General features: G+C 33.4%; 1 protein-coding gene across 1 annotated transcript; it reads right to left on the bottom strand.

Moving 5' to 3' along the window:
* Positions 1-5107: 5107 nt before the first annotated feature.
* On the bottom strand, positions 5108-12918 carry LOC139785919 (uncharacterized). Its single transcript, XM_071725085.1, has 3 exons — positions 11843-12918; positions 5877-6533; positions 5108-5171 (listed from the first exon to the last, which is right to left on the bottom strand). The coding sequence occupies exons 1-3, from the start codon at positions 12487-12489 to the stop codon at positions 5108-5110; spliced, it is 1368 nt and encodes a 455-aa protein (XP_071581186.1). The 5' UTR covers positions 12490-12918.
* Between the last annotated feature and the right edge of the window lie 2000 nt (positions 12919-14918).

Consider the following 14918-nt stretch of genomic DNA (forward strand, 5'->3'; position numbering starts at 1 on the left):
ATTCGCGCCGCGTAAACAACTTGCGTCATAGCCAACCCGACCAATCACACACTCTCCAATCGCTCGTCGGCGACGGGGCTGCTAGCGCCCCTAGTCCGCGTGGCTATCGTGACGCTCGCATGCGCCACCTGGAGCCACCTATCGGGGTAGGCGCCATTCGATTTCTTACAGTTGCATATGAGAACAGTTTCTCAATTGGTGCTGATGAAGGCACGTATTATATGCACGTGTTATATTTAAATTAAATAATTGTTTTATCTGTGGGAATTGACTTAAAACATCTAAGGTCGTAATAGGATTATTCAGAAATTGCAAAATTTCTAATTATTTTTTTGGCATGTAAAAATTTGTGATCTTCTATTGGCCTGAGTAGTATTTTCACCAAAATAAAAGAAATTATCTAATTCCATTGTTTTTTGTGGAATTTCGTTATTTTTAGACTCACTAAACGCCGCACTAATCAGTTATTGTACTTTCATTATTTTATCATCACTCAGGCAAGCTAACCATCGATCTTTAAATTGTGAATGTGTAATCGCAGCAAGAGTAACAGCTTCTCCTTCACCACGAATTTGAAAAACGTCATTAAATCTATCATCACGATTATTGTTATTGTGTATAATTCAAGATTTCAAGACTATCAGCATTTTTATTTGATAATTAAAAAAGCAATAGAAATAATTATGTAGATAATAAATCCATAAGTGTGTTACAACATTATTTCTTACCTCTCCACAATTACCTATCTTTGATAATGACCCTCAAAAGAAGAGAAAAAGAGTGAAAATGAAGAAAAATATAGTTTTATATGTACAATTGAATAAATTAATTTTTAAACAATTTACATCAGTGATTCTTCCGTTTGTGAAGATATATTTTCATTTAACATACACACATTTTATTTTGTTTTAAGTAACATAAAGTAGTGGAAATTATTGATAAATATAAATAAATAGACTACAAAAAATTAGAAAAATAAAATTGGCATATTGTAACAACAAAGACAATAAATAGTCACAAACAGCAGGAATACGATTATAAAGTACTGAAAAAAAATAATGAATTTTATTAATCGACCGTTACGAGTCGATCAACAACAATTTGCATTGTATAATTCTGGGAGCCTGATTTTGTCCACAAAGTAGGTCACGATTACTTATTATTAATATATACAAAGTTTCTCATTCTCCCTTTCTTTTCTTCATTGTAATCATCGTACGAACTTTTTAATTAGAATTGAAAGTCCTAATGTCGAGACCGCGCGAGTTTGCGAGTTATGATTAATCCGCGCTATGATTGACAGACGTAAATGCATTAGAATCAGTAAAAAGTTCAAAGTGCGATGTGAGAATTGTGCAAGTATAAAAGAATTCTGCTTATTATTTTATATATTTATAAGAGAAATATAATAATTGTACAAAATAATTCCGTTTATAATTTTATATTTAAGAAATATAATAATTATACAAATATAAAAGAACTTTGTTCATAATTTTCATGCGTATTCCAATGTACGTGTGTATTTTAATATAGATATATATTTTACGGGATATTTGATATATATTTGAATTTTCTAAATTTCTCGCAATATATACGGTACATGAAACTGCATTAAAATCAGTAAAAAGTTTAAAGTGCTATGCGAGAATCGTGTAAATATAAAAGAATTCTATTTGTAATTTTATCTTCAAGAAATATATATTAATTATACAAATATTTAAAAAAAGAATTTAGTTTATAATTTTACCTGCGAATTCCAATTTATTTTTTAATATATATTTTATATACATGCGTGTATTTTAATTTTTCAAATTTTTCTCGCAATATACGGTACATGAAATTATAAGCAGAACTCTCCCAAATTTTGGCGCAAAATTCTATACATATCTATACTGGAATCAAGAGACACGGCAGTGTCTCGCGCCAAGTACACGCGGAGCGAGACGCACCGTGACTCATTTACGCGAACGCACGAGTTGCGAGTACCCGAGATTTTGAGATCTCAATAACGAGTGAACGGATCATTTGAGCAACGTTAACGAAAGGTTTTGTGCAAAATATCTATCGCGGCAAAATAATAGTTAAAATTGTAATTTCCATTCCTCGATTCCCGAATATGCATGTATATCATATATTAAAATATACACATATACTGGAATACGTATGTAAAATTATAGATAAAGTTCTTTTATATTTGTACATTTCTTTAAACGGAATTATTACATTTCTTTAAACTTATTGTTAGACCTAGAAAAACTTAAGCAGTAAAACTTAAGCAGTAAGAAATCAACAGTATGGATTCGCTACCGCTTAGGGCCGTGCCTTAAGTTCTTGACTGTGATTGGCTGATTTGCTTACTGCTTGAGTTTTACTGCTTAAGTTTTTCTATGTGCCAAGGCCTTAAAGCCCGCGTCGATTAACGCCCTGAAGTGCGTATATAAAGTGTCGCGCGTTACTTCGGTAATTAGTATGCGCGATCGTAATTAGCCTCTCTTTCGCGAGTGTCGCGTCGAACGTACATAAGTTGAATTTGCGTTGTGCTAGTTGCTAGTGCGAAATGGAGGGACCTGAGAGAGGAGGTAGCGGCCTGGGAGGCATCGGGCGACGGCGGAGCAAACCTATGGTGAATATCATTATTTACATATTGCTCGTTAACTTCACTTTGGAATTAATTGTTTAATTTTTTTTTCGTTTATTTGTAAATCGCTTGGTCGAACGATTCGTACAAGTGCACCTGAATAATTTGTATAAGTAATAAAAAGGGAAACTTTTGTCTGTGACTTTGTACGAAAGTTTACGGAAAAGATTTCTCCGCGGAAATTATATAATCTTTTATTCCTGGTACTTACCTTTAAAAGACGAATAAGCATATTCGTGTACTTTATGTAAAATTATTAGGTTCTTTTTTATGTTAATTGTGCGTCATTCGAGCGCTAATTTGAATTTTGTCTTTGTGTGTTGCAGGTCGATGTAGCGTTACAACTCCGTTGCTGCATATTGGTGAGTGAGAAGTTAACGTTTGTCTTATAAATCGAAATAATGAATCCGTGAAAAATAGCTGTACGAGATGATATGTGTATGCAGATATATGTATCAAATGTTACAAGAACGTACATTACAAATATAAAATATCATAGATTCCTTACTTTAAGATGGATGGGCTGGAATAAAATAGATATTTATATATATTTAATCCTGGAAATCATGTATTTATTTGTCGATTTATTATGTGCGAGAACGATTTTCGCACGACAGATATATTACTGTTAAATCTGGTAGGAACGTCATCCTTTACACTTCTCGTCTTTTCAGTCTCGTCTTGTACAAATAATTCAACAAAGCAATACTTAGAAATCTTTTTCAATATGTATATAAACCCGAAAGAGGCAGAAATTATCTTCCTGTTGCATATATTCTAACAAGTTTATTTTATTAAAGAAATGAATATTAATTATATTTATTTTATCATATGTATAATATGTCCATTTTGTTTCTATATTTTTCATAGCCCATCCATGTGCATGTTTATTATGTGTTCGTTTTATATTACTTGCAAGTAATATAACATGAGATTGAATAAATATTTTATCACGAAACAGAAAAGCTTTTTATATCGATTTTATATAAATTAGTCTTAATCAATTATGTGACAGATTTATATCAAGTAATATAACATTTTATAAGATCTGAGAAGATAATTAAAGTGAGAAAATTAGTAACAAAACAAATTAATTGATGATTACTTGCAGCAAATTTAATAACGATCTCTCATACATAATTTTGTATTTATTTCGTACATTCACTTTACAGTATCGTACAAATTATGTTGTTACATCACTTATTAATTGCCATAATTATTATAAAATTATTAATTTGTTAATTGCATGTAGAGAGAATGTATATATTAATAAATTAATTTTATAAATCTTATGATTAATATTAGTTAATATTAGTTAATATTAATATTAATTCTGAGTTCATGAGGTATCAATTATAAAGAGCGATTGCTAATGTTAGAATAAACCCGCACATTAAAATTTTTAATTATTCATAAAGTATTATTTGTTTAGAACGATTGATTCTTCGTCGATTAATACAAAAAATGAAGGTAATAGATAACAGAGATAAGGAGAATATGTAGGTACATCATATATTATGATCAATTAATATAATCTTTGACTAATTGTGGATCAAACAGGTTTGTAAGCCGTTATTTTTTCTCAAATGTCTATCACTTTATTAACAAAAATGTGTCATTTTACATTGTCTATATTACGGTGTTTATTTCCATTTATCAATTTCTGAACAAGTACAAACAAAATATCTAACCGTGTGTCAACTTCGTAATAATTACATTACAATAATATTTATATCACAGGTGCATGGAAAGTGGCCCATTACGCGCGTGCCACTTGTAATATAAAATAGTGTGTGTAACACGTGCGGGTTGAAAATTGAACACGCGTGCGGGTGATCGCACTCGCCTTCGGCTCGTGCGTCCACTCGCACCCGTGAATTTTCAACTTACCGCACTTGTTACACAAATAACTATTAATATAACCGGAAAAATTATTTATAAAAATTTTATAGTAATTTATTTTGCATAGAATCAATACTATATGTTGATTAGAATTATAAATACAATCGGGATTATAAAATTAGATTACTAATACTAGAATTATTCAAATAATTTGAATGCTAGAATTTGACTAACAATAAGCAAAAATAACTATTTCGAATAATTTCTATATTTTAGTATCCGGATATGTTTTACAATTCTACTTTGTGTGTACAAATTATAACTCTAATACAAATGTGTACATTACATACGACGTTATACAGCACATGAATAAATTTGCATATTAATATAAAGACTATAAAAGAGCATATAATGAGAGCTCAGTTACACGGCGATATCAGATTTACTAGTAAGTAATTATTAAAACGATTAGTAAATTATACATTTATAAAGAAGTTAATGTCTAATTAATAAGAGATCGCATTTTGTTGTTACGTAACGTAAAGCGATATTACTAATTATTCGTCAAATGCGCTTGTTTGATATATTATATTATCCAAATCACAACAGTTGCTGATGTTACATTAATCATTCATATGGCTTCCAGATTTCGTAAGGCATCCTAGATCCTTGTTGTCCACTATGATTAAATCTGTATATTTATACACAAAGTAATTAAAAATCGAAAGAGTACGAATGTCACTAGAATTACAATGATATTGCTCTCATGTATATTATTTGATTATTATTACACCAAAACTGTGACTTATATTATTTATCTTTCTTAAAATGGAATATCTATAAAATTACTATTTAGATTCCATAATACCTGCGCAGTTACTCGTTTATGAAAGTATTTATACCGATTACTGAATATGTAGATAATATATAAATAACAGTATATCTGAGTTAACAGAAATTGATATAAAATTGTTTAGAATTGTTATAATTTTATTTAACTCAAGTAGTTATAGTAATTTATAAAATAATACGTTAAATATTGTATTCAAATTTATATAATTTGTAATTTTTAAATGTTAAATATGTAATTTTCTAATGTTAGTTATACTAGAATATATAATAAAATATATTAATTACGGCTATTTTTCCGAAAACGTCCGTGCTGCGATTTAGGTGAAACTTTGTGAATATGTTCCTTTTAGATAAAAAAGACATATACCAAAAGGATTTTTCGCGACTCAAAAATTAAGCAACTTTTAAAATATTTTTGGTATATGTCTTTTTTATTTATCTAAAAGGAACCTATTTACAAAGTTTGACCTAAATTGGAGCACGGATGTTTTCGGAAGTTTTGCCTTAATTACTAAAAAAAAATACTAATATTTGTGACATTTACCTTTGCTGATCTTCTTGATTTTCAGAACCTCGCTCATGTCTATCATTATGAAAACTTGTGGACGCATAATTTTCTGCAGTTACAGGTTGTTGTATCGTTGCATCCACGTTATAATGACCAGTTCGGCCTCCATCCGATTCAGAGTGCTCGTTTATATTACGACACTTAGCCTGATGAAATTTTAATTGATCTTCAAATTGCATTCTCCCATCAAATGTGTCAATAGACCAACTGCAATGTTTGCAGTTTGTTTTAAAATTTTCCGTGTCGACTGTGAAGTGTTGCGATAGTCCGCTACACCTATTAATTTCTTCTCGTATTTTATCAATCATTTCTATATGTCTATTCAGATGATTCTGTAAATGACCCTTATAATATACACAAATATCTCTTCCACAAATTATGCAGTTCGCAATATACTTCTGTTTGTGTGTGAAATATCGCCATGGCGAGCAATTTCGTCTTTCGTCTTTCCATATAAAGTTGCCTTCCGTGGTAAATATTTTATGTACATGGAACAAGTGTGCTTCTACAGATACTGCACTTCCATTAACAGGTTTCCGACAATAATAGCAATATATACCTTTTTTGGGGGGTAATTTATCGCAAACCTCCCAAATATTTTTAATATAAAGTATTTGAGCCATTATATCCGCACTATATCACGGAGAATGTCTTACTAAATGTGACATGTACTGACTACGCCAAGGAAAATATTCGAAACGATGAAGGTTGAAGAAAAACATGCGAATCTTTCCTAAATGTAAATATTGTAGACACAAATAATAGTTAATAACATCAGCTATTTTTTGTTTGACTCGGACGCGGCTATCTTCACGTGGGAAGGTATTTATGGTACTGTGTGTATGTACCGCATAGTATTATATATAGTATGATAAATGGCGTATAATTTGAATTTTGGTAATTTTAAGCCGTGTCGCTCTATTTCTAATTATTCGATCCCCGTTCAACGTTTAGATTGAGATTTATGTCTTATGCATTTTTGACAAACTGAAATGATATTAGTACCAGATTAAATATATTAAATTGTTATACATATAACACTACTACATTTGTAGATGTAGCACGGACGCGCACCAAAATGATGATTTATCGGAAAATAAACGTGGCTACATAGTACCAATTTCGAAAATGGATGTACTGGCGATAGTGTACAGGTGCTTTCGAAATCGACGGTCCCACGAAAAAGGCCGGGATGGCCTCTCTCAGTCTTCTCTCTGATATTACTTATTTCTCATTTATTCCATTTTCTTATTACTAAATATTGCTTATATTAAGTAATAATATGAAATATTGATGAGGTATGATTTAGGAGACTGGTATGCATTCGGCAACTTTCCCCTATTTTTGTCAGTATAAGGGAGAGGGCAGCCAATCAGAACGCGCCATTTTAGGGGTAGCTTATTGGTAGAGAAAAGCCGGCAAAATCGGCAAGAGGCGACCAATCAAGTGACGTCACGTGGTCACCCCGAAAATGGCGCGTTCTGATTGGCTGTAATAATGTCTTCATTTTATCAGAGGTATCATTATCTTTTAGGTTCTCGAAGAATACAGGACACAGATCAAGAGCAATGGAAGCCTTTAGGAGAATTGTTTCATATTTTGATGTATTTATACAAAAGAAATTGGATATCATTAAAAAGCTACCTCTTGAAATATCCAACATGATTTTTGGCATGTTGGACAACCGATCTCTCCGGTCGGTTTCAACGGTGTCTGAAGCATGGGGAACGATATCTATGGAGGAACGGAGACGCAGGCTCCGCCTTGCGAAATTAAATGTAAAACCTGTAAAACGGCAACCTGTAAAATACAATAAAATTCTGACGTTCAAATTCAATGAACAAAACGGCAGGGCTGTTAAGGTAGATCCGAATCGATCTAGTCGATTACAAACACGCACCTCCTTTAGAGATAAGAGAAGTAATCTGCGCTTTTGAATAGAAATGTAATGAAAATAAATGTAAATGGCGTGTAGTAGCATTAGTAGTAATAAAGTAGTAGTAAATGGCGGATAGAACTAAGTTAATTCCTAACATCATTTAGATTTAAAAAGATACTCTGTAACTCTCGTTGGTTTTCGAGTCTGAGTTGTCAACCCGATGTTCTGCACTAAATCTATGAAATCATCTTTTCACGAAGACCATCTATAGATGGACCATAACTATAATTTAACCATAATTTAATCATGGACCGTAACGATAATTTAACCATATTCGACGCTGCGAGAATCTATGTATGTACTTGCTATAAAAGTTACGAATAATTTCTAACAGAATATGAAATTATACATATATATATATATTTGTATATTTGTCGTTTATTACCGACATAAATTAGGTTTATACCATTCCTTTTTATAAAAATACAGATATTTGCCATACAGATAATAAAATGTTAATAAAATTTTTTCAATATTGTGGTTGGAAAACATCGTCGTTGAAACACCTTTCTTGCTATCTTCTTCATAACTTTATCCCAAGTACTATCTTTCTTGAGTTGTGCGATTTGTTCTAATGTTCCAGATTTTGTAGATTACTTGAATTCTTAAATGTGTGCGAGTCTTCTTAAAATTTATCTTTGTCAATCTATTTAGAAATGTATAGATGTCTATTCAAGCGTATGACGAGGGACCATTTCTAATTAAGACCCGTACGCGCATGACAAAAAATAGGAGACAGCTTGCTAATTAAAGCGATTTTCCCTTTGTTCCGCAGATACATCTCGTCGAAATTCAAGAGCCAATCCAACAACTCACCCGAGAACAGTATACATATTAAGCTGGCCATTCTGAGGTGAGTGTACCTGGCTTCCTCTTTGAATCGTACAGCATTGCATAAGCGGACACGTCTCAAAATTGCGATTTGTCTTTGTAACCTTTGGTGCCAGTCACGCTTGTACTCCAAACTTTATAATATGCGCAAACAAGAGGTGAAAGAGGTTCAGAAGATTGTCAACGATTTCAATCAAAAGGTGAATATTTTTTACTACCTGGATCATCTCATTTTTCACATTCAATACATTAATTACTTCAAACATATTACAATTTTTATTTTATTACAATTTAAATCTGCGCGTGAGTTATAATTGTTGAAAAAATTATTTTAGCAATCACAGCAATCAGCAGCTCAGACAACGCCTGCTCAGGGGGAGGGACAAGGTACGCCTTCTCTTTCGCCTACACCGTCGCCCGCCGCGCGCCGGTTCTGTAGGTTCCGTCGGTAGTCAAAGTTCCTCCGGATACAGCAGCCGTGGGCAACATCCGGCAACATCGGTCAATGGCCAATACATTAGCGTGCCTATGCACGTCTACAATGCAATGATAAAGCAAAATCAGTATTCAGGTTTACTTACGAATGGCCATGACCTCTGGGACCAGGCAATAAAGCAGGCGAAACAGGAGGAGAATAGAAGTACGTAGAGAAATAAAGACTGAATCCAATGAATCTCGTTTCGATTTTGTAATGGCTGTTTTTTCTCGTGCTTTCAGGCTTTTTCATCGACTTAGATCGAAGATTGGGACCCCTGACATCGTATAGCTCGCTACGCGAGCTCGTGCGTTACGTTCAAGCGGGTATAAAGAAGTTACGAGCTCTCTGACCACAGTGGCACAGCCCCCGACCACCCACCCCAAACTACATTACTTCCCTTCCTCAAAACATAGTCACCCGACCATGTACACGTAGTTGCGTAGCGTCGTTGCGTCAATCATTGTGACGTCAATCAACAACCCAGCGATGCAGGGAGACGTGAGAAACGGGAAGGTGCAATAGCGGTGATATAGCGAAATCATGGACTATTTTCTCTGCGAGAAGTGGTCTCGGGGGTGCGATCGAATCGATAACGAGGGTCACGGCAATGTAGAAAAAGGAGAGAAAAACGGGAGCAGCTCGTGAGCAGGTCTCTTTAGTCGGACGACGCCGCGACGTGGAGGCATTCTTGATATAAATTTAGCAGCAAGTTTATAGTCAATTGCAAAGCACGTGCCTGAGGGGTCGAGGGGAAAAGGCGGCCGACCGAGGAAGGAGAGTCGCTTTATCTTACCACGGTGCATAAACGAACCTCGTGCAAAACAAATTAATTGATGATTACTTGCAGCAAATTTAATAACAATAATCTCTCATACACAATTTTGTATTTATTTCACATTCAATTTACAGTATCGTACAAATTATGTTGTTACAACACTTTTTAATTGCCATAATTATTACAAAATTATTAATTTGTTAATTGCATGTAGAGAATGTATATATTAATAAATTAATTTTATAAATCTTATGATTAATTTTAGCAAATTTAATTCTGAGTTCATGAGGTATCAATTATAAAGAGCGATTGCTAATGTTTTATGATCAATTAATATAATCTTTGACTAATTGTGGATCAAACAGGTTTGTAAGCCGTTATTTTTTCTCAAATGTCTATCACTTTATTAACAAAAATGTGTTATTTTACATTATCTATCTTACGGTGTTTATTTCCATTTATCTATTTCTGAACAAGTACAAACAAAATATCTAACCGTGTGTCAACTTCGTAATAATTACATTACAATAATATTTAATATAACCGGAAAAATTATTTATAAAAATTTTATAGTAATTTATTTTGCATAGAATCAATACTATATGTTGATTAGAATTATAAATACAATCAGGATTATAAAATTAGATTATTAATACTAGAATTATTCAAATAATTTGAACGCTAGAATTTGACTAACAATAAAATAACTATTTCGAATAATTTCTATGTTTTAGTATCCGGATATGTTTTACAATTCTACTTTGTGTGTACAAATTATAACTCTAATACAAATGTGTACATTACATACGACGTTATACAGCACATGAATAAATTTACATATTAATATAAAGACTATAAAAAAGCATGTAATGAGAGCTCAGTTACACGGCGATATCAGATTTACTAGTAAGTAATTATTAAAACGATTAGTAAATTATACATTTATACAAGAAGTTAATGTCTAATTAATAAGAGATCGCATTTTGTTGTTACGTAACGTAAAGCGATATTACTAATTATTCGTCAAATGCGCTTGTTTGATATATTCCATTATCCAAATCACAACAGTTGCTGGTGTTGCATGTCATATGGCTTCCAGTTTTGATCAGGCATCCTAGATCCTTGTTGTCCGCTATGATTAGATCTGTATATTTATACACAGAGTAATTAAAAATTAAATGAATACGAATGTCATTAGAATTACAATGATATTGCTCTCATGTATATTATTTGATTATTAAACCAAAAGTGTGACTTATATTATTTATATTTCTTAAAATGGAATATCTATGGAATTACTATTTAGATTCCATAATACTTGCGCAGTTACTCGTTTATGAAAGTATTTATACCGATTACTGAGAGAGAGAGAGAGAGAGAGAGAGAGAGAGAGAGAGAGAGAGAGAGAGAGAGAGAGAGAGAGAGAGAGAGAGAATATGTAGATAATATATAAATAACAGCATATCTGAGCTAACAGAAATTGATGTAAAATTGTTTAGAATTGTTATAATTTTATTTAACTCAAGTAGTTATAATAATTTATAAAATAATACGTTAAATATTGTATTCAAATTTTATATAATTTGTTATTTTTAAATGTTAAATATGTAATTTTCTAATGTTAGTTATACTAGAATATATAATAAAATATATTAATTATGGCTATTTTTCCGAAAACGTCCGTGCTCCGATTTAGGTGAAACTTTGTGAATAGGTTCCTTTTACATAAAAAAGACATATACCAAAAGGATTTTTCGCGACTCAAAAGTTAAGCAACTTTTAAAATATTTTTGGTATGTGTCTTTTTTATTTATCTAAAAGGAACCTATTTACAAAGTTTGACCCAAATTGGAGCACGGATGTTTTCGGAAGTTTTGCCTTAATTACTAAAGAAAAATACTAATATTTGTGACATTTACCTTTGCTGATCTTCTTGATTTTCAGAATCTCGCTCATGTCTATCATTATGAAAACTTGTGGACGCATAATTTTCTGCAGTTACAGGTTGTTGTATCGTTGCATCTACGTTATAATAACCAGTTCCTCCATCAGATTCAGAGTGCTCGTTTATATTACGACACTTAGCCTGATGAAATTTTAATTCATCTTCAAATTGCATTCTTCCATCTAATGTGACAATAGACCAACTGCAATGTTTGCAGTTTGTTTTAAAATTTTCCGTGTCGACTGTGAAGTGTTGCGATAGTCCGCTACACCCATTAATTTTTTCTCGTATTTTATCCATCACTTTTATATGTCTATTCAGATGATTCTCTAAATTGCTCTTATAAAATACAGAAACATCTCTTCTACAAATTCTGCAATTTGCAATATACTTCTGTGCGTGTGTGAAATATCGCCATGGCGAGCCATATAAAGTTTCGTCTTTCCATATAAAGTTGCCTTCCTCGGTAAATATATTATGCGTATGGAACAAGTGTGCTTCTACATATAGTTCACTTCTATTAAGAGGTTTCTCACAACAATAGCAATATATACCTGTTTTTAAGGGTATTTTACTGCAAACCTCCAAAATGTTATTAATATAAAGTATTTGAGCTGCCATTATATCCGCACTATATCACGGAGAATGTCTTACTAAATGTGACATTTACTGACTACGTCAAGAAAAATATTCGAAACGATGAAGGTTGAAGAGAAACATGCGAATGTTTCCTAAATGTAAATATTGTAGACACAAATAATAGTTAATAACATCAGCTATTTTGTTGTTTGACTCGGACGCGGCTATCTTTACGTGGAAAGGTATTTATGGTACCGTGTGTATGTACTGCATAATATTATATATAGTATGATAAATAGCGTATAATTTGAATCTTGGTAATTTTAAGCCGTGTCGCTCTATTTCTAATTATTCGAACCCCGTTCAACGTTTAGATTGAGATTCATGTTTTATGAATTTTTGACAAACTGAAATGTTACAGTTATAGTTAGTAGTAAAGATTGGTATAAAATTGTATGATTTAAATACCTTTTTTTTTACTTTTCCTCTGTATTAATCAATGTATCGTAGATTATATAAGAATTAGTATTACAAACATATAATATATATCTATGTAATTTAAAAATATAGAATTTGTAATATGAAAGCGATTGATATTGATGTAAGTAGAGGAAAGACCCCGATTATGAGATACCACATCTATTTTGTGTGATTGCCGGAAGTTTATGGGCAGAATTGAAAAATATAGTAGGTCATTATGAAGGGAATAAGCAAATTTTCCGAATAAGGAATTTTTCTACAAATAATATAAATTATAGAAAATACGGCTCTATCGATACAATTATACACGAGCATAACTAGTAGCTGCACAATGAGGGTCTTTAATCGAAAGTCATCTAATATTTATACAAAATAATATAAATCATATATATATTTCGGTACTTCATCGAATGTCATCTAAAAAGTTATTAATACTGTATATTTAATTTACTGTATATTTAATTTTATACCTAATTTTCCGAGACATGGCTAAATAGAAATTTATTCATATAATTGCATATACCTATAAGAAATGAGCATTGCTTAATTTTCGGTGTTGCATTATTCTTACGACTGCACGCATCGCAAATCGCTTAAATTGTAATACAACGCGGTTATAGAAAATACAAACATTTTGGATTTTTGTGAACATCAATAACTATAGTTGTTACTTTTTGGATACGGTAATTAATTGATTCATCACGAAGAGGACGACACTATTTCTTCGTCGGAGAGGATCAACATTCGATGAAACCGGCAAATCTTTTAATTGTATTCACACGGACCAACTCAAGTGGTTTTGTTAGTTGGTCGGAAACGCGACATGTAAAAATCGCAATCCGTGCAATACAGCGTTGGCTCAAGTACATTTCTCTTCCGACAGAGATTGCAGGGTGTAACGTGTGCTCTCACGGTAGTCGCGATGCCTGTTGGCGTTTGCAGAGGTGGCTGCATCACCATCGGAACGACCTTCGCAGTGGACATCGCGAAGTGCATCTGTTTGGAAAGCGGAGGATGTTGATAGGCCGGATATTTCACATTCGGCTGTATCTGGCCGTTCTGCAGAGTCTTGGGATACGTTTGATTGGACACCATAGAACCTTGTTGCTCTACCTTCTGAGATGATAATTGTCGCTGGTAGTTGTCATGTCTCTGCTGATAGTTCTGCGCGTTTTGTTGCTGCTGCTGCTGCTGCTGCTGTTGATAGGCTAGTGAATTAGACGGTGGCTGATACTGCGGCAATGGTTGGCCCGCTCTGCCTTGCGGAAGAACAGTTTGATAGGGATGACTCTGATAGGAACTTTGAGAGTATTGACTTTGATATGGACTCGGCGACTGATTAGGCGGATAAAATTGCTGCTGCGAATGCTGGACGGCGATAGTCGGTCCTGGAATCGTCGGCATCGACGGAGTTCTAACTTTTGGAATGTCTTGATTTGAAGGTACTTGCCTCTTCATTTTCCTCTCGGCCTGTTTAGCTTGTAGCTCTCTCAACCACGTTTCGCTCGAGGATTTCTCCTCGTCCTCGTGCTCTTGCGCTCGTTTCTCTTTATTCGAATCGTCAGTTGAGATCTGCTCCCTTTTGTTTTGCAACTGCGCCAACAGGCTGCCAATTTGCTGCGCTTCGAATTGCTGTGCGCGTTGCTGTTGCGGTTGAACGGAAGCTTGATGCTGTTGAGTCTCTTGAAGAGGAGTCGGGTCATCAATCGGTGGCGGCGGCGGTGGGAAATCCTCACTGGTTTGTCTTGAGTGCGACACCGAATGGATTGATGGATACGGCGGTGGTGGAAACTCCTCGCTCGGTTGCCGCGAATGCGAAATATTGCCGTTTTCGGGATAAGGTGGTAAGGAATCCGGCTGAAATTGTTGTTTAGGCGGACTCTGATCATTGTGCACGTCTGCGCGAGTGACAACGAAGGTCGGCTCGTAGAGTATACCGTTAGCGTATTGTATGACGTCATCTTGAATCCTAGGCTTGTTGTTGTAATTTA

This window comes from Temnothorax nylanderi, unplaced genomic scaffold, assembly GCF_030848795.1.
Source record: "Temnothorax nylanderi isolate EJ_2023f unplaced genomic scaffold, tnyl_v1.0 TNYL_tig0919_pilon, whole genome shotgun sequence".
NCBI lineage: Eukaryota > Metazoa > Arthropoda > Insecta > Hymenoptera > Formicidae > Temnothorax > Temnothorax nylanderi.